General features: G+C 42.6%; 1 protein-coding gene across 2 annotated transcripts; it reads right to left on the bottom strand.

Moving 5' to 3' along the window:
- Window positions 1-11,237: 11,237 nt before the first annotated feature.
- On the bottom strand, window positions 11,238-19,646 carry LOC119335520 (F-box/LRR-repeat protein At3g48880-like). Of its 2 annotated transcripts, none has more exons than XM_037607644.1 (3): window positions 19,422-19,646; window positions 12,508-12,875; window positions 11,238-12,119 (listed from the first exon to the last, which is right to left on the bottom strand). In XM_037607644.1, exons 2-3 carry the CDS (start codon window positions 12,861-12,863, stop codon window positions 11,510-11,512), a joined length of 966 nt encoding a protein of 321 aa, XP_037463541.1. In that variant the 5' UTR covers window positions 12,864-12,875; window positions 19,422-19,646; the 3' UTR covers window positions 11,238-11,509. The 2 variants fall into 2 exon arrangements, with proteins under 2 accessions (XP_037463541.1, XP_037463546.1); XM_037607649.1 differs by lacking the exon at window positions 19,422-19,646 and adding an exon at window positions 16,060-16,084.
- Window positions 19,647-19,828: the final 182 nt, after the last annotated feature.

Here is a 19,828-nt window from a genome sequence, read left to right as displayed (position 1 = left end):
AGAGTCAATCAGATTCTAGAGGACATGTTGAGAGCTTGTGCGCTAGATTATGGATCTAGTTGAGATGACAATTTGCCCTATGCAGAGTTCTCTTATAACAACAGTTATCAAGCCAGTTTGAAGATGGCCCTTTCGAAGCTTTGTACGGAAGGAGGTGCAGGACACCGTTATCGTGGGATGAAGTTGGAGATCGACAGTTGTTTGGACCAGACTTAATCAGAGATTCTGAAGAGAAGGTTAAGTTGATTCGAGATAGAGTCAAGGTAGCCCAGTCCAGGCAGAAGAGTTATGCGAATACTAAACGCAAGGAGGTAGCCTACAAAGTCGGAGACAGAGCATATCTTCGTGTGTCCCCACTTCGAGGAATTAAATGTTTTGGAGTCAAGGGAAAGCTAGCACCACGTTTTGTGGGACCATACAGAGTTTTGGAACGCATGGGAGAAGTTGCGTACAAGTTGGAATTGCCCGAAGGATTGTCAGGAGTTCATGATGTGTTTCATGTTTCCCAGTTGAAGAAGTGACACGCAGAGATGGCCGACATTCCTCTGAGAGATACAGTGCCACTGGAAGCAATTCAGTTGGATACTGATCTGACCTATGAAGAGAAGCCCGTCAAGATTCTCGAGTTTTCTAGCCAAGTTACTCGCTGCAAGGTTATCAAGTTTTGCAAAGTTCAGTGGAGCCACCATACCGAGGAGGAAGCCACCTGGGAGCGAGAAAAAGATCTTCGCAAGGACCATCCAAACATTTTTGCTGACCAACCCGAATCTCGAGGGCGAGATTCATCTTAAGTGGGGTAGGTTTGTAACATCCCAATTTTCAATTTGGATGTTATACATAGATCATTATATGCATATCATATTTTATTTGCATTTGGTTGTGATCCTAGAAATCTTAAATAACTCAAGGACCCAAGGAGAGAGTTGAAGGTTTCACAAAATTTTAATATTTGAATTTATTTCAAATTTGAAAAGAGGATCAATTTGATTTTAATAATTTCTCTCCAATTATTTCCAACAATAAAAAATAAATGAGAGAATATAATATGACTTCTTCAACAAAAGAGAAATATTGGAAAAGAAATGTTGAAATCAAATTATTATTTTATTTGCAATTTTATTTGAATTAGAGAAAAACATGCATTTTAAAAAATTGCAATTTAGTCTAGAAAAATGTTCATCTTGTCCTAAATATTAGGTTTGGACAGTGAAAATTGTTTCTGGACTTTTTAGATTTTTTAATATTTTATTAGGATTTTTCTTTATGGTGAAATTATTTGAAAAAAAAGTTCTCGGACCGAACTAGGCCAAAGGCCGAGCCGAGTGTCGCCGCCTCCAACTTGGGAGTCCTACCCCGAGCCACCGCCGGAGTCTGCCCGGACTCCACATCGCCGAGCCACCCCCTCCCCAAGAAAACTCCCCCCGGCCCCTTTATAAGGAGCGCCGCCGCCCATCTCCTCTCCTCGTCAGTCGCGCCGCCAGCCGTCGCCGCCGCAGCTCCATCGCCACCTGTGCCGCGTCGCCTTGCGCCGCCACCCGCCGCCGGAGCCTCGCTCGCCGCCACCGGGTTTTTTTCACGAACCGCTATAACCGCCGAAAACCCGTCCCGGTTTTTTTTAGTTTTCGGTTTTATCGATTTATTTTATTAGGTTAGTTTGATTAACGATCGCTCGTTCGTTTAGATCTGTTAGTGAATGCTTTCATTCCTTTAGTTCTATTAGCGGACGTTCGTCCGATAGATTTTTCTTTTTAGTTTTATTGCCAAGGACCTATCTGCGAATAGTTTTATCGCGATTTAGCCCCTGACCTTAAAACTAGCGTAACTTTTTGCTCGTTTATCCAAATTAGATGAAACCAATGCATAAATCTTCGTAACGTTCTCTTCTTTCCAGTAAACCAACTTGAACATGATTTGGACAATTAAAATTTGAGTTTAGTTCAGATTAGTAAACGATCTTGTTTTGTTTGTATCTTGAGTTTCGTAACTCCGTTTGAGTTGTTTTTTTTGCAAATCGTAGATAATCACATGTACCTACTATTAAGATCTAATCCACATGAAAATAATTCTGTTAGGTTTTGTTTTATGTTTAGTTTAGCCGTTTGCTTGTTTCGAGTTTGATTCGGATCTTTTCTCAATTTCTCTGTGTTTCGTTTGAGTGATTGCTTATGTATGCTACTGCTTGTCTACGCTAGATTATCCGGAGTGCGAAGCTTGTTACCATGAATCTCTAGAGTTTGCAGCTCGTTAGGAAGGGAAGTTACACTTTGATCATACTCCTCTATACCCAGTTTTTACTATGCATTGGTATTGCCCCTCAAATTTTTGCATGAGTAGGATTGGGAACATGTGGTTTGGTTGTAGTACTTGAGGTAGGAACATAATACCTTTTGATTCACCCCGGGAATATACGTTGTGCTCTATTATTGCTTAGCCATGCTCATAGACGGGGATTGGATCATGATACACATGAAAGTTGTGAGAGTTATTAATCTTGGATAACATTAAGGCGGCAACTTTAATACACATATTGTTGGATTGGTTGGGGCACCTAGAGAATCCAGTGTTTGTCCATTTGGGAAATCCCGGAGTACCCGTGTGATTTTTTTCCTCGGTTCGCCAACCAAGCTCAAAGGGATCATATGATATTTAACTTCCGTGTGCAGCCACAAGCCATTATGGGCTCTGGCATAGTTGAGTAAGTTGTATGAGCTCTCGAAGAGGTGGACTAGCAGATGTAGGGGAAAGTAGGTGTACTGGTCTGCCCGGAGTAGAGAGTTAATGCTTCAGAAAGACTATGTCTCGATCTTCTGATCATGGATGTGGTCGAGTCTTGTGGGGAAAAGTGCGCAACCTCTGCAGAGTGTATAAACTAATCATGGTTAGCCATGTCCTCGGTTATGGACATTTTGAGTATCTGGAATTGGATATTATTGTTGATCTCATCACTCTTAAATTAATTGAATTGGGTTTAATGATGATACTTTTCTAATTGGGATTTGATTTGGAGGAACCTTCTCAAATATTGATACAACTTGGGAGTAGTTTAAATAAATTTAATCCTTTGTTGTAGAGAAAAACTAGCTTTATGCAAAATAATAAACTTAGAGCCTCCACCAGCCAAATATTGCATGTAGATGTAGTTCTTGCACTCATTGCTTTACAATATAACTCTGCCAGCATATTCAATGTGCTGACCTACACGGCTGCAACGTCTCATGTTGCAGACTACTCAGACGATCAATAAGGCGTGATAGGTCGTTGTCGTGCACTCAGCTATGCCGTTGGAGTTGATGGACTCATTTACCTTCAAAGCTTCCGCCGTTATTTAGTTTAGATGGCCTTCAGCCATGTTATTTGTGTAACCATACTCTTTATAAGGACTCGATGTAATAAGTGTGTGATTGAACTCTGTTATAGTTCCTCGAGTACTGTGTATGTCAGCATTACCGATCGAGGGATGACACTTAAGCACAGAGACTTCGGTCCATTGGGATCGTAGTCGCTACACCATATCCACGGGTGCCTTCCATACCCACACTTTCCAAGAAAATTGTTATTTGACAACATAAAGAAAATTTCTTTTCATTTCAGGACTGGAAAATATTGGCCACTCCCTGCCGCTTCATGAGCAGTACAAGCACAGAAAAAGGAAATTTATTTTGAAAATTAGAGATGGCACATACAAATTTGCTTAGAATGATACGAAGATGCTACATATAGGTAGGGATGGTGGACGCATGTGGCAAAACTGGTTTAAAGGGTTTTTGATGCACAAGTAGTAATCATACTTAGTACAAGTGGAGGCTAGCAAAAGATTGAGAAGCAACCAACCAAGAAACGAAAAATCACATAAGCGAGCATTAAGCATAACTAACACCGAATAATGCACCATAAGTAGGATGTAATTTCATTGCATAACTATTGACTTTCGTGCTTGCATAGAGAATCTCAAACCTTAACACCAATATTCTTACTAAAGCATAATTACTCATCAACATGACTCACATATCACTATCATCATATCTCAAAACTATTACAAAGAATCAAGTTTATTTTGTCCAATGATCTTCATGAAAGTTTGTATTATACCCCTCTTGAATATCTATCACTTTGGGACTAATTTCATATGTTGCTTTTGATAAGCTCAAACAAATCTAAATGAAGAACATGAGCATACAAATTTTCTTCTCTCAAAATAATATAAGTGAAGCATGAGAAAATTTCTTCAAAATTTCACTAACTCTCAAATAAATCTAAGTGAAGCATGAGAGCATTTCTTCAAAAATATTAAAGCACACCGTGCTCAAAAAGATATAAATGAAGCACTAGAGCAATTCCATAGCTCAAAAAATTTAAGCGAAGCATATAGAGCAATTCTAACAAATCATAGCATAATTTTGGCTCTCTCAAATAGGTGTGTCCGGCAAGGATAGATGACACAAAAAAAAAGAAAAAGAAAGAAAATACTCATATAATACAAGATGCTCCAAGCAAAACTCATGATATGTGATGAATAAAAATATAGCTCCAAGTAATATGCCTATGGGCGATAAAAGAAAGAGGGGATGCCACTCGGGGCATCCCCAAGCTTAGTTGCTTGTTCCTCTTTATATAATAACTTGGGGTGCCATGGGGCATCCCCAAGCTTAGGCTCTTCTTACTCCTTATTCCTTCGTCCATCGTGATCTCACCCAAGACTTGAAAACTTCAATCACACAAAACTCAACAAAAACCTTCGTGAGATCCGTTAGTAAAACAAACCAAATCCCTACTCTAAGTATTGTTGCAAACCCATTCATATTTTATTTTTGCATTATATCTACTGTATTTCAACTTTGCTATGTCTTATCCCCCCCGATAAAGTCCATATATTCATCAAAATAAGCACACAACGCAAGGAAAACAGAACAGTCTATAGCAATCTGAAAACTCCGAATTTTCTGTAACTACAAAAATTCTGAAAAATTATGACAACGTGGGCAATTTGTATATAAATCTGTTTTTACAAAAATCAGTATTTTATCGTGCTTCTGTGATTTTTAATAATGCTATAACTGGTGCACAAAGTTTTGTTTTTCAACAAGATCAAATCAACTATCACCCAACATGATCCCAAAGGCTTTGCTTGGCACAAACACTAATTAAAACATAAAAAACACAATCAAAACAGTAGCATAATTGTGCAAACACTCAAGAACAGAAAGTAAAAGGCAAACATAAAATTTTATTCATTGGGTTGCCTCCCAACAAGCGCTATCATTTTATGCCTCTAGCTAGGCATAATGCATAGATCTAAGTATTGTCATCCTTGGTTTTAGATCCATAGGATGCCCTCATGATTGATTCATATGGTGGCTTAATTCTTGTTCTAGGGATGTGTTACATCCCCTTTCTTAGTGGAAATTGAAATTTAATACTGCCTTCTTTCATATCAATCGCGACACCTATAGTGCGTAAGAACGGTCTACCAACTATAATTGGACAAGACGGATTGCAATCAATATCAAGAACAATAAAATCTATGGGCACATAATTCCTATTTGCAAGAATAAGAACATCATTAGTTCTTCCCATAGGATTTTTAATAGTAGAATCCGCCAAGTGCAAATTAAGAGAACATTCTTCAATATCAGTAAGACCAAGCACATCACATAAAGATTTCGGAATTATGGAAACACTAGCACCCAAATCACACAAAGCAAAACACTAATAATTTTTAATCTTGACTTTAATAGTAGGTTCCCATTCATCATGTAATTTTCTAGGAATTGAGATCTGTAATTCCAATTTTTCTTCCAAAGCTTTCATCACTGCATCTACGATATGTTTAGTAACAGCTTTATTTTGTTCATAGGCATGGGGCAAATTAATCATGGATTGCAACAAGGAAATACAATCAATCAAAGAACAATTATCATAATTAAAGTATTTGTAATCCAAAAGAGTGGGCACATCACTAGTTGAAGTTTTGACCTCTCCAAACCCACTTTTATCAATTTCTCAACAAGATTTCACCCTCCAAATTATTGGGACACCTTCTAGCTAAAGTTGACTCTTCTTCAGTCCCTTTATCATCAATCTTAATTTTACTAAACAAGGAATCAATAGAAGAAACACCAATCATTTTAAGATCTTTAACATTTTTATGAAAGCTCACTAGAAAACGCTCTTTCTAAAAATTCTCTTTTAGCTCTAAGCATAGCGGTTCTTTTCTTACTTTCATCCATAGAAACATAAAAAGCTTTAATTGATTCCTCAACCTTGGGCACAGAAATTTTCAACTTGAGATTTTCTACATCATGAGAAATTCTATCAATGCTTCTAGACATATCATCAATCTTATTCAACTTTTCTTCTATCGTATTATTAAAAATCTTTTGAGCATTGATAAATTCTGTAATACTATTCTCAAGATCAGAAGTATTCCTATTATTATTATAAGAAGGATTACCATGGGAATTACCATAATTATTAGGGGAATTTCCAGGAAAAGGCCTAGATTAATATTACCTCTATAAGCATTGTTATTGAAATTGTTTCGCGAGACCAACTTCAAATCTACGGATCACTATTTTGCTCAATCAATGTATACAAAAGCACATCACCAAGATCAATAGGGCCACTTTTATTAGCAACCAATTTCATAAGAGCATCAACTTTTTCACTCAAAGTACTAATTTCTTCAACCGAATTAATTTTCATACTAGTAGGTGCTCTTTCGGTATGCCATTGTGAATAATTTTCCATAATATTGTTTAGAAATTTAGTAGCTTCACCCAAAGTAATTTCCATAAAAGTACCACCCGCGGTGGAAACTAAAAGATTTCTAGAAACAAAATTCAACCCCGCATAAATTTTTTGTATGATCATCCAAAGATTTAAACCATGAGTATGACAATTTCTTAGCATCAATTTCATTCTTTTCCAAGTTTACGCAACATGTTCATGCTCAAATTGCTTAAAATTCATGATTTGTGTCCTAAGGGAAATAATTTTTCGGGCGGAAAATACTTAGTAATAAAGCATCTTTGCACTTATCCCAAGAATCGATACTATCGTGAGGCAAAGAAGAAAACCAAATATTTGCACGATCTCGCGAAGAAAACAAAGATAATTTCAACTTCACAATATCATTGTCCACATCTTTTTTCTTTTGCATATCGCATAATTCTATAAAGGTGTTTAGATGGGACGCGGCATCCTCATTAGGAGTGCCGGAAAATTGATCTTTCATAACAAAACTCAACAAAGCGGCTTTAATATCACAAGATTCGGCACTAGTGGCGGGAGGAGCAATCGGAGTGCTAATAAAATCATTATTATTGGCATTGGAAAAATCACACAACTTGGAGTTTTCTCGAGTCATCGTGACTACGCAAACAAGATTGCACACAAAAACATATGTGACGAGAAAACGGCTAACGAAAAAGAGGGCGAATAAAATAACAAATTTTTGTGAAATGGGGGAGATGAAAACGAGAGGCAAATGGCAAATAATGTAAATTGCAAGGAGATGAGATTTGAGATTAGGAACCTGATAGATGTTGATGATGCCTCCCCGGCAACAGCGCCAGATATCCTTTCTTGATGGCTCGTGTCCGCATCAGGTTTTTCCCCGAAGAGGAAGGGATGTTGCTGCACAGCTACGGTAGGTATTTCCCTCGGTGATGAAACCAAGGTTATCGAACCAGTAGGAGTACCAAGCAACACTATGTAAACGGTACCTACACACAAAGAACAAATACTTGCAACCCGGCGCGTAAGAGGGTTGTCAATCCCTCCCGGGTAAATGATAGATTGATTTGTATGATTTTGGATAAATGGATCTCTTGATAAAAAAATAAAGAAAAAGTGTAGCAAGGTGTTTTTGGGGTTTTAGAATAATAGATCTGAAAACAAAAGCATATAAAAATAGATCTCGAAGCAAATATGATAAAGAATAGACCCGGGGGCCGTTGTTTTCACTAGAAGCTTCTCTCAAGAAAATAGCATACGACGGGTGAACAAATTATTGTTGGGAAATTGATAGAAAAGCGAATAATCATGACGATATCCAAGGCAATGATCATGTATATAGGCATCACGTTCAAGATTAGTAGACCGACTCCTGCCTGCATACTACTATTACTCCACACATCGGCCGCTATCCAGCATGCATCTAGTGTACTAAGTTCATGGAGTAATGGAGTAATGTAATAAGAACGATGACATGATGTAGACAAGATCTATTCATGTAGTAATAGACCCCATCTTGTTATCCTTAATAGCAACGATCAATACGTGTCTTGTTGCCCTACTGTCACTGGGAAAGAACACCGCACGATCGAATCCATCACAAAGCACCTCTTCCCATGGCAAGAAAAATCGATCTAGTCGGCCTAACTAAAGCAAAGATTCGAAGAAGAAATATGAGGCTATAAGTAATCATGCATATAAGAGATCAAAACTCAAATAACTTTCATGGATAAAATAGATCTGATCATAAACTCAAAGTTAATCGGATCCCAACAAACACACCATTGTATTGAGAATCAAAAGAGAGAAGAAGCCATCTAGCTACTGCCTACGGACCCATATGTCTACAATGAACTACTCATGCATCATCAGAGAGGCACCAATGAGGATGATGAACCCCTCCGTGATGGTGTCTAGATTGGATCTCATGGTTCTGGAACTTGCGGCGGCTAGAATTGTGTTTCGATAACTCCCCTAGGATTTCTGGAATACTTGGGTATTTATAGGGCGAAAAGGCGGTGCGGGAGGCCACCGAGGTGGGCACAACCCACCAGGGAGCGTCTGGCCCCCAGGCGCACCTAGGTGGGTTGTGCCCCCCCTCGGAGCACCCCTCTGGTATTTCTTTGGCTCATCTTGTGTCTTCTAGTCCAAAAAAATCTCCAAAAAGTTTCGCTGCGTTTGGACTCCGTTTGGTATTGATTTTTTGCGAAGTAAAAAATAAGCAAAAAACAACAACTGGCACTGGGCACTATATCAATAGGTTCGTCCCAAAAAATGATATAATGTTGGTATAAAATTATTGTAAAACATTCAAAAATGATAATATAACAGCATGGAACAATCAAAAATTATAGGTACGTTGGAGACGTATCAGCGACACGCACGGATTTTGCCGAAAACCCCGTCGCAAATGGTGGCGATGGTGCAACGGCGACAATGCAACGGCGAGGGATTGCAACATGGTCCATATTACAATGGGTGACCGCAAGCCATGTTGCAGTGGGTGATAAAAGGCCCACCTCACGCAAGCGAAGGTGACCACAACATGGACCATGTTGCAATGGTGATTGCAATATGGCACGTGTTGCAACGAGATGAAGGTCGACGCATAGTGTGAAACAAAGGAAAAACGGTTCAGTGAAGAGCGCAATAGGACTTGTGTTTCAAAGCTGAGCACAATACTAGCATTGTTGCAAAGGCTGGCACACCTCGGCGACTAACGCGGGAGAGATCGGACGACTGTCTTGCAATCCATCCAGCGGCTCCCTAGGCAATCAATCGTCTTGGATTATCACCCGGCCGACATGTAGTGCTGCCAGCACGTTTCTATGTCTTATTACTTATTAGAGAACTAAAGTGTACTTGTAGTTATGTAGCACACTTGACAACTACGTGTCTCTTTTCTCCCCCACAAAAAGACCCATGCTTTCCTTCTCCTACCTTCGGTGTCGTCGCCTATCCATCTCATCTCGGATGGCCTTTGGGTCGTGGAGGTGCAGAGGACCCCCCCTCCCCCCCAAATGGGGAGGGACCCCTGCTCTCGCTCTTGTTAGGTCTAGCTTCTTGGTTGGAGTTGTGGGGGCGACGATGTCCCTCTAGGAACAATGTCTCTCACGTTTGATACCCATCCCAATGGTGTGTCTAGCGTTCTCCAAGGGCGTGTAAGTGTATCTCCGTGCGGTCTCGCGGGATCCGGTCGGTGTTGGTCTTTAATGGATCTGTCGATATTAATTCGTCTTCGTTTGAGTGTTTACAAATTTGACCCTTTGGATCTGGGACTGCCTTCATCGATGATGAATTATTTTTCGGGTGTATTGGTCTTGTGGGGCCATCACAAGGAGATTTTTGGACTGTCTAAGGTTTCCCCGGCTCCTGTGAAGGAGAACCAATGACGGCGACACGCCTTTAACTCACTACAATGTTGTAGTCGTCACACTAGATAGTCCATGCATCTTATTATAATTTTTGTAATTCTCGTGTTCTTTATACTGACATGATTGATTATGAAGATTAGAGTCTCTCAGAAAAAGATGTGTACTTGTTGTTTATTGATTGAGGCTACTTACAATGCATTGGTGCTTACATGAGGTGCTAAGCACATTAAAAATTTTAGCAACTAAAGCCCCCAATGCATAGGTGTTTAACTTGTTGGTGCTAAGCATCCTTCATTTAATGGTTTTACAACTAAAGTTCTTCATGCATTGGTGGAATTCTTCCATTTAAGTCTTTTGCCTAGGTTCTCGCGCTTAGCATTGTTTCTTCCTCGGATCACCACACTCATCTCTCTCCTCTTAATTACCTTGCCACATCAGACTTTTTGCCTACATGACAGCCTTAGCACATGTACAAGGTGGAGCATTGGGAGGGCCTGATAGCACAACGACGTTCTTAAATAGCACCCTCCATTTATTTTTTCGCATTTCAGTGTAAGATAGTATCACAGGAGCATTCAACACTTCCACTGCGTTTAAGTGTAAGATAGTACTCCCTTTGTTCATAATGCAGTGCATATAGATTTTTTTAAAAGTCAGCTCTTGCAAACTTTGATCAAATTTATGAAAAAAAATATTTAAATCTAGAATACCAACCATATATCACTAGATTCATCATAAGATGTTGTTTCATATTTTATATATTTTGTATTGTAGATAAGAATACCTTTTTATAAACTTGATCAAAGTTTACAAAGTTTAACTGTTCAAAAAATCGACATTATGAAATGGTGAAGTATCACACTAATGTTGACACCTTCACTCCTCCAAAAAAAAAAATTAACACCTTCACTGTCGTAGCCTCAGACAAGCAGGTAGGAAGATCACGACATGCTACCTGACAGCAGAAATATAGCTCAAACAACAAAGAAATTGGAAGGAAATTCTTTTGAAAGAATAAAGGCACCGAATGAATACCAGCTTGGAGATAGCCAACCTGGGTTATTTCCATCACAGCCCACCTGGGCCTGGAAATAGCCTAACCCGTGCATGAAAGAAACACGATAACCATGAATCCAAGTCCAATGCAAACACCACTTCAAAGCATATGTTTCTGAGTTTTACATTCTGAACACCACAGATATGCAACAACACCTTCAAACAAGACAGACTATTCATCCATTTACAACATAAGCTATCCACACCACCATGCATGCACATTATTATTGCCATTATTTCTCTGGGGTTACAGCTTACCGATGCTTTGCTACGATTTACGAATGACTGGCTCATCATCAGCAAGCTTCTAAAATGAGGAGGCAGGTTTATTTCCCGATTAGCATCTAATCCACCGATGTCAGCATCTCACACTGTGCACCAAACAGCCTCCCATAATCTTTCAGATCAAGCGATCTCACCTCATCCCGTCGCCAAAACCAGTCCTCATACCTATACCACCGCAAGATACCTTCATCCAGCATCATCCGCTGGCATGCGACACATTGTCTGCTTTGGCAGTGGTGGAACTCCCGCAGCCGGGAAGCTCTCTCGAGAGCTTTGTTATCTAGCTCATGAATCACTTGCCTACGCCCATTCGTCGCCATCTCAAACAGCAGGCAGTGGGAAATATTCAGAACCTCAAGATGCTCCAGCGAGTTCAGAACACATTGCAAGGCACCCATTGTCACCTTTGAGCAACGAAGGCTCAAGACTTTCAGCTTTGGAAGGTATGTGGTAACTGCTGAAGCAAATAGGAGATCAAATGAACCCATGATCTTGAGCTCTTTAAAGTTCTTGCAGTTATTGGCTAACCCCTCCATGATATATGGAGGATGACCAATGGTAGGCATAGTCAAGGACTCCAGCTCTTCCCACCTTTCAATAGCTTGGCATATTCCCGCCCTTGAAATGCGGTTCCATGCTGGCATAACCAATCGTTTCAGATGAGGAGATCTGTTAAACAAGGAGTACACAACTATTTACTGTTAGCGTTCCTCAATTTACAATGACACGCCATAAAACTTGAGCATCAAGAGCATTGTCAAGATATGATCAATGATATAAAACCATCCATTCAACTTAAAAAACATTCCTTGGACCTATTATAGATTCATTGGCTACACAGATAATCTTCAAAACTGGCAGTGCAAGCCATGAAGATTAAAGGCAATAATATTTCAACCCCTCACCAATTTAATGTCTTAAGGTTGCTTTGATTACGAAGCTCATTGGGCACACGAGCTTCATAATTAAAGCAACCTTTGTGAGATGTAATGCAGATTTAATATAGCGGAATACAGAAACAAAACATAAATAAAACTACGTAGCAAAGACTAGTTACCTTTGTGAGATGTAATGCAGGTGTTCATCTTTCATGTACAGATTGTAATGGAATATCATACAATTAACATTTCCACGGCTAATTGCCATTGCCACCCGTAGTATTTTTGCAAGCCTCTTGTCAGACCTGTCATCAACCCAAATATATGGAGATGCTCTTGTTTGAATGAAGTTGGATTTTAGAAGCCCAAAGTCAAGAGTGCCCCATATAAGTGGATCTGAACAGGCCAAACGCCATAAGCGGCAAACTTGAGATACTGGTGATAGCTCAACCAAGTTTAGCTCCTTAAATATCTTCACGAGAACATCAGTATCCATCTCCTCCCATCTTTTTCCCATCCATTTGCTCTCCCCCATTATTATCAAATCCTGAAAATCAACAAAAACACATCAATTGGTGAAAAGATCTGGCCAGGCTTCTGCCATGTACATGGCACTAATAAAAGCTTGTGCCCAAATATGAGTGTCCATGAACACATATGAATGAGTACACTCGTGATAAAATGAAACAAGTTAGTTCACAAAACGAACAGGAAATTGGCTCAATTACCACATATTCTATTTCTAGGATCAATGCAATAACTAGTGAGAAGAAGTATGGTGACCCTCGACATGCAAACAAATATGGTAAGCACTAGGTACAACGTGAGCCAATTTTTTATATTTTATTCGATCAACAATGTAGCTCAAGTGTTGAATCCCTTCTAAATCTATGGTATTACAGTTTCTAAAACAATGATAAAACAAACAAAAAAGGCGTACCTACAGGCGTGTATGAGGTTCAAGACTCCAAGTACATTAATTTTTAGTTCTTTATTTATGGATTTTTTTTTTCAAACCCGAGGGTCTGATGAGTTCTAGATGAGTAGGGGAGATTGGGTGGAGTGGGGAGAACTCTTCCAAACCGGAGAGGACTAGTGAGTTCTAGATGGATGAGGAAGATGCGGATGGCATGGGGAGTGAACTCTTCCAAACAGGAGGGTTCTGGTGGGTTCTAGATAGATGAGGGAGATGCGGATAGCGTGGCGAGTGAACTCTTCCAAACAGGAGGGGCTGGTGGGTTCTAGATAGATGAGGGAGATGCGGATGGCGTGGCGAGTGAACTCTTACAAACAGGAGGGGTCTGGTGGGTTCTAGATAGATGAGGGAGATGCGATAGTGTGGGGAGTGAACTCTTCCAAACAGGACAGGTCTGGTGGGTTCTAGATAGATGAGGGAGATTGGGGTGGAGTGGGAAGTTAACTCCCACCACCACCACCTAATTTTTTTTTAAGGTATTGCAGATTTCATCTGGTTGTACTCCCTCTGTCCCAAAATATAAGAACGTTTTTAACACTATACTAGTGTCAAAAGCGTTCTTATATTATGGGACGGAGGGAGTACATTTTTTTCCCAAGTTTCCAAATGCGGCCTAAGGATTATTGAGCTAAAACATAAAGTTAAACCAATCTGATCAAAGGATTAATTCTGAGATACTAAGGTGCTAGCAACAACGATCAATTGTGTTACTTCCTGGAATGAGGCAACTTCTCCCTTTTTCCCAAACTTAACACAGTTTGACTAGGATCAAACTTATGTGCCTTAGATTTTGGGAAGGAGGGAGTAGCTCTTGCACTACTGTAGATTGTTTTTCCACCTTCCACTTTTTTATTAGGCCTACTCTGTTTTCCTTAGCAGCCTGTTGTTTGTTTTTGGATAACACCACCGTTGATGGCTTTGGCTCTGTAATCTGCGCGCAGAGTTTGTGTGCTCCTTCTAATACAAAATAAATAAATAGAAACAAATCAAACAGAGGCAGCAATGCATGCTCCAGCTAACTTCTAAACTAGGAAGGTAACTATAATAGTTTGTATCAGCTAGTTTTTCATTAAAGACAGGAACGGGAATACTGCAGTTCGTATGGAAACCTGAAGGTAATGTATGTTGAACCTAACAAAAAAAAGTAAAGTAATTCCACATTCTCTTTCAATGTCACCAACAAAATGTTGTGCTGTTTGTTACTAAGGTACGTACAGTTAGTGGAGCCGTGACTTAGTAAGTACCTGAGCTTAACATGATACAAACAATTAAGGTATTCAGCTTATCAGCTAGCCTGTTTCCACACCATACTAGCCAGTAAATATGAACTTAGTAAGTACCTGAGCTTAACATGATATAAACAATTAAGGTATTCAGCTTATCAGCTAGCCTGTTTCCACAAAAGTAAATTCCAACCCATTCATCAAATGAGTTTAAACCAGCAGACTTTATTGTGCATTAGAACAAGTACACGCAGATTAAGAAGAATGGTACATGCATACCATGTGTGCTTATGAAAGCTGAGTAACAAAGATAGATTTACAAAGAGCCCACAAGAGATTTCAGCACTTTTAACTGGGGAAATGGGAAATGTGCTACTCCTGCAGCTAAACAACCACCTTAAGAACGTCCACCGAGTAACATTTTACGGTTGCAATAGCTGGAATTAAATAAAAAGCTGAAAGCACAATTTTATGGTAACAGTTGCGATAGCCTACTCAGAAATGTAGTGACTACCGAATAGGAAGGAAATACAATGGAATTAAATAATAAAGCCGAAAGCACAAATTTATGGTAACAGTTGCGATAGCCTACTCAGAAATGTAGTGACTACCGAATAGGAAGGAAATATAACTATAAAATTCTATTTCATCCCCAACAGAGAAGAAATACAACCTAAAAATCTCTTCAGAGGAGAAGGGGTATTTGAAGAAGGCCAAATCTATCACATTCACCACTAATCCACTGATCCTGTAACTGGTACAGGCGCCACAAATGCAATTTTCACTGGGAATGATCCACAACACCGTGTATACACCTGTTTAACATTCCCTCCCTGGACAAGGTAGCCGCCTAATTTATTTTCTTCAATCAACAGGGGCCGGCCCCGCTCCGGTTCCATTTTCCATAGAAGACGAAACCAGTGACACAGGTTCAGAGTTTTGCCGCACAATTTACCGTAGAGTGGAACGGGGAAAAAACACAAGAACCTAACAATGAACGAATAAATCGTGCTTTCCGACGAAAAAAAAGGGCAACCTGGTGCATGTAGCTCCCGCTTGCGCAGGGTCCAGGAAAGGGTCCGACCACTTTGGGTCTATAGTACGCAGCCTTTCCCTACATTTCTGTAAGAGGCTGTTTCCAGGACTTGAACCCATGACCTCATGGTCACAAGGCAGCAGCTTTACCACTGCGCCAAGGCTCCCCTTCGCTTTCCGACGAACATGCACAAAAAAATTCCAGCAGTGCCGCGATAAATGAGAGAAACTAGGCAATGTCCTTCTCACAAACCGTACGAGCACCTAACCGACACGCGAACCGACGGACAGGAGCATGAATCTCGAACGATTCCATGATTTCCGTACTCCTGAGGAGCACAATCCGTCAGCACCAACCAGCAATTCACGGCTAATCCAGCAACAGTGTGACGCGGAATCTCACGACGGGTTCGGCTCAATTCCCCACGGCGTGGATTAGGGGGCGCGAAAACGATCTGGCCTAGGGAAGCCAAGAGGGAGAAAGAGAGGAGTATTACCCGAATGGATCTGGCAAGGGGAGGAGGAAGCCGGGGCGCGACCAGCGCAGCCCCGACCACGGCTGGCTCAGGAGGAGACCGAGGCCGAGGGATGATCCCGCGGCGGCGGCGGCGGAGGCTGGATTGGGATCTGCGAGGTGCCGTTGTATAATAGTTTGTATTGAGCTAACTTTTCATCAAAGACAGGAATGAGAATACATAGTGCAGGTGCAACTCATATGGAAACCTGAACGTAATGTAGGTTGAACCTAACAAAAGAGTAAAGTAATTCCCCATCCGCTTTCAATGCCGCCAATAAAATGTTGTGCTGTTTGTTACTAAGGTATGTACAGTTAGTGCAGCCGTGACTTAGTAAGTACCAGAATTTGACATGATTTGAACAATTAAGGTATTCAACTTATCAGCTAGCCTCTTTCCACAAAATACAGCCAGTAAATATGAACCCAAAAGTAAACTCCAACCCATTCATCAAGGGTGTTTAAGGCCAACTCCAACACGGCAACCCATTTCATCCGCTTTGGTCCATTTGGGGCCACGAGACCAAAAACCACGGCCCAACGCGCCGACGCAAACCCGTCTCAGACGGACTTTCGCCCCAAATTTGGGCCCAATTTGCGTCCACACGGACACAAGAGAAACGTGCCGCGCGTCCGGTCGGTGTCTGCCTCAGGCCCGCACGTTGGCCGCCCAACCACCACCCACCGGTCCTATTAAATTCCACGTGTGCGCTTGGGCCCGCACGTCAGCCAACAAAACCAGTCCACACCCGTCCTTTTTAATGCTTTCCTCCCTAATCCTCTTCTTCTTGTTGCCCCCCATCCGCCTGACAACCCAGCCTAGTCGCCGCCACCATGGGGTTCGGGAAGAATGATCACGAGACCGGCAACTCGTCGGGGTGACGCAGCCCGGCCAACTTCAGCATGGCGCTGCCAGGTGCTGAACCATGGCCATGCTTTCACCTATACATGTCGGTGCACCGCTGCCAGTACTTCTGGGAGCATCGTGTGTCGGTGCCGTGGCCCGACGTGAACCTGCTGCACAGGTGGCACCTCAATCCCGATAGGGTTCCGACGCCGGCGATGCCGACCTCAGACCACACGCCGCCGTGCTCAACTCCTGGCCGACCTCTGCCGCGACCCAGCATACGCACTGGATTCGCCAAACTAAGACGCATGGTTCGCCACCGAGCACGAGGAGCAACGTCGGTTGTCCTTCGATCGTGCGCCCCATGCACCCGCTTCACCACCGCTGCCGGTGGTGGTGAAGGAGGATCAGGAGGAGGAGGAGAAGGCCTACATTGTGAGCCCTCGAGGAGGCGAAGAAGAGGGCCATCAAGGAGTCCGAGCTCAACGAGCTCGCCAGGTGGCCTGGCCTTGAGAAGGCGCTGGCCGATTTGGCGGCCGGAATGCAAGCGAACGCGCCCCCACGGCCGCCAGCACCGCCCACGCCTGAGCCTACGCAAACGTGGTTGTGGCCGAGCATGGTGCCGGTGTACGTCTCGTGCCCGGCCGTGTGGGTGGGCACGACGACAAGGAGGCCAAGCAGTACCTGGCGAAGGCCGAGCGGCATGCGGCTGAGCGTGAGATGGAAGCTGAGCGGCGGGCGGAGCAGCAGCAGGCGACAGTGCTGGCAGCCTTCCAGCAGGCGTTCCCGTGGATGGAGGCTCCAGTCTACGTCGACTTGACCATGACCAAGGAGGACGACGCCGATGCCACCTAGATCTACCGCCCACCACTAGCTGTTTTTATTTAATATTTTTAGTTTTAATTAATGAAAACTGGACTTGCTGCCTTTTATTTTTTAAAAATATATTCAAAATCTGTCCTTAAGCGAATGCAAATGTGAAATGCGTCCGTCCGCGTTGGGCGCACCTACAGGCCAGCGCACAAAAACAGACATTGGTGTCTGCCTAGCCGAGCCAAACGGACAAAAAGCGGACAAAATCAGTTGGCCTAAACCAGCAGACTTTATTGTGCATTAGAAAAAGTACATGGAGATTAAGATGAAAAGGTACATACTCCCTCCGTTTCTTTTTAGTCTGCATATAAGGTTTGGTCAAAGTCAAGCTTTGTAGAGTTTGACTAACTTTATATTAAAAAATATAAACATTCACAATATGAAATCAATATTATGAGATGCATCATGAAACGTATTTTCATACTATATAGTTTCAGTATTGTAGATGTTCATATTTTTTTAATATAAATTTAGTCAAACTTTGTGTAGTTTGACTTTGACCAAATCTTATATGCGAAGTAAAAAGAAACGGAGGGAGTACATACCATGCATACATACGAATCCTATATATATAAGCAAAACAAAGATACACTAAAAAGAGAAAGCAGCCCACAAGAGATTTCAGCCCTTTTAACTGGAGAAATGGGAGCGCCATGAAGGCTTTCCCTAAAAAAAAGAAACTGGCAAAATGGGAAATGTGCTACTCCCACAGCTAAACAACCACCTTAAGAAACCTCCGCCGAGTAACATTTTCTGGTTGCAATAGCTGGAACGAAATAACAAAGCTGAAAGCCCAAATTCATAGTTACAGTTGCGATAGCCTACTCAGAATTGTAGTGGAATGGGAAGGAAATGCAACTATATAACTCTAGTTCATCCACAATAGAGAAGAAATACAACCTAAAAATCTCTTGCGAGAGGAGAAGGGGTATTTGAAGAAGGTCGAATCTTATCACATTCACCACTAATCCACTGATCCCGTAACTGGCAGAGGTGCCACAAATGCAATTTTCACTGGGGATGATCCACCCTCCCCTTGACAAGGTAGCCGCCCAATTTTTCCTTCAATGGGGCTGGCCTCGCCCCCGTTCCATTTTCCATAGAAAACTAAACTAGTGACACACGGTTCGGAGTTTTGCCGCACAATTTACCGTAGAGTGAAACGGGGGAAAACACAAGAACCTAACAATGAACGAATGGATCGTGTTTTCCGATGAACACGCACAAAGAGAATTTCAGCAGCGCAAGGACAAATGGGAGAAACTAGGCGATGTCCATCCCACGAACCATACGAGCACCAAAACCGACACGCGAACCGACAGACAGACAGGAGCATGAATCTCGAACAATTCCATCGTTCCCATACTCCTAGGAGCGCAATCCGTCAGCACCAACCGACCACCAGACCCGCGCGAAATCATGGGCGGCGGAGGAACCAACCGTATCGACACCAGTTGCGCACGCGCAGACATCAGGCAATTCACGGCTAATCCAGCGACGGCGAGAGGCGGATGCGGAGTCCCTCGACGGGTTCGGCCCAATTCCCCGCGGCGCGGACTAGTGGGGGCGCGAAATCGATCGGGCCTATGGAAGGTAAGCCAGGAGGGAGGGAGAGAAGTGTTTACCCGAATGGATCTCCGGGGGCAGGAGGAGGAAGCCGGGGCGCGACCGGCGCGGCCCCGACGGGCGCTGGCTCGGGAGGAGGAGATCGGGGCCGGGAGCTGGTCCGGCGGCGGCCACCGGTGGCGACGAGCGGCAGAGGCTGGGTCGGAAACTGCGGGGCGTCGCGGTGTCGAGCATGGGTCTCGCTCTCCCTCTCGGCCTACTCAACCGGGGCGAAGAGAACGAAGCGGAGCGGGCGCGGGCGTATTGCTGGGCGTTAAGAGCATCTCCAACAGCCGCGCTATAGCGCCGCGCGCAAAAAACTGTTAACACGCGCTGCGGCTGGTTTTGCGCGCCCGCCTGCGCTGGCTCCAGCAGCGGCGCTATAATGCAGCGCGCACGCTGCTACAGCAGGGCGCAAAAATGCAGC

Source organism: Triticum dicoccoides, chromosome 1B, assembly GCF_002162155.2.
Source record: "Triticum dicoccoides isolate Atlit2015 ecotype Zavitan chromosome 1B, WEW_v2.0, whole genome shotgun sequence".
NCBI lineage: Eukaryota > Viridiplantae > Streptophyta > Magnoliopsida > Poales > Poaceae > Triticum > Triticum dicoccoides.
The sequence above is the reverse complement of the archived record's forward strand: the minus strand, read 5'-3'. Positions and strand labels throughout refer to the sequence as shown.

Excerpts from the sequence above, each read along its gene's own strand:
- LOC119335520 (XM_037607644.1), bottom strand. The coding sequence starts at position 12,863 with ATGGGGGAGAGCAAATGGATGGGAAAAAGATGGGAGGAGATGGATACT. Across the intron at positions 12,120-12,507 it reads CTGCATTACATCTCACAAAG|ATCTCCTCATCTGAAACGAT; the intron begins GTAACTAGTCTT and ends CTTGTTTAACAG.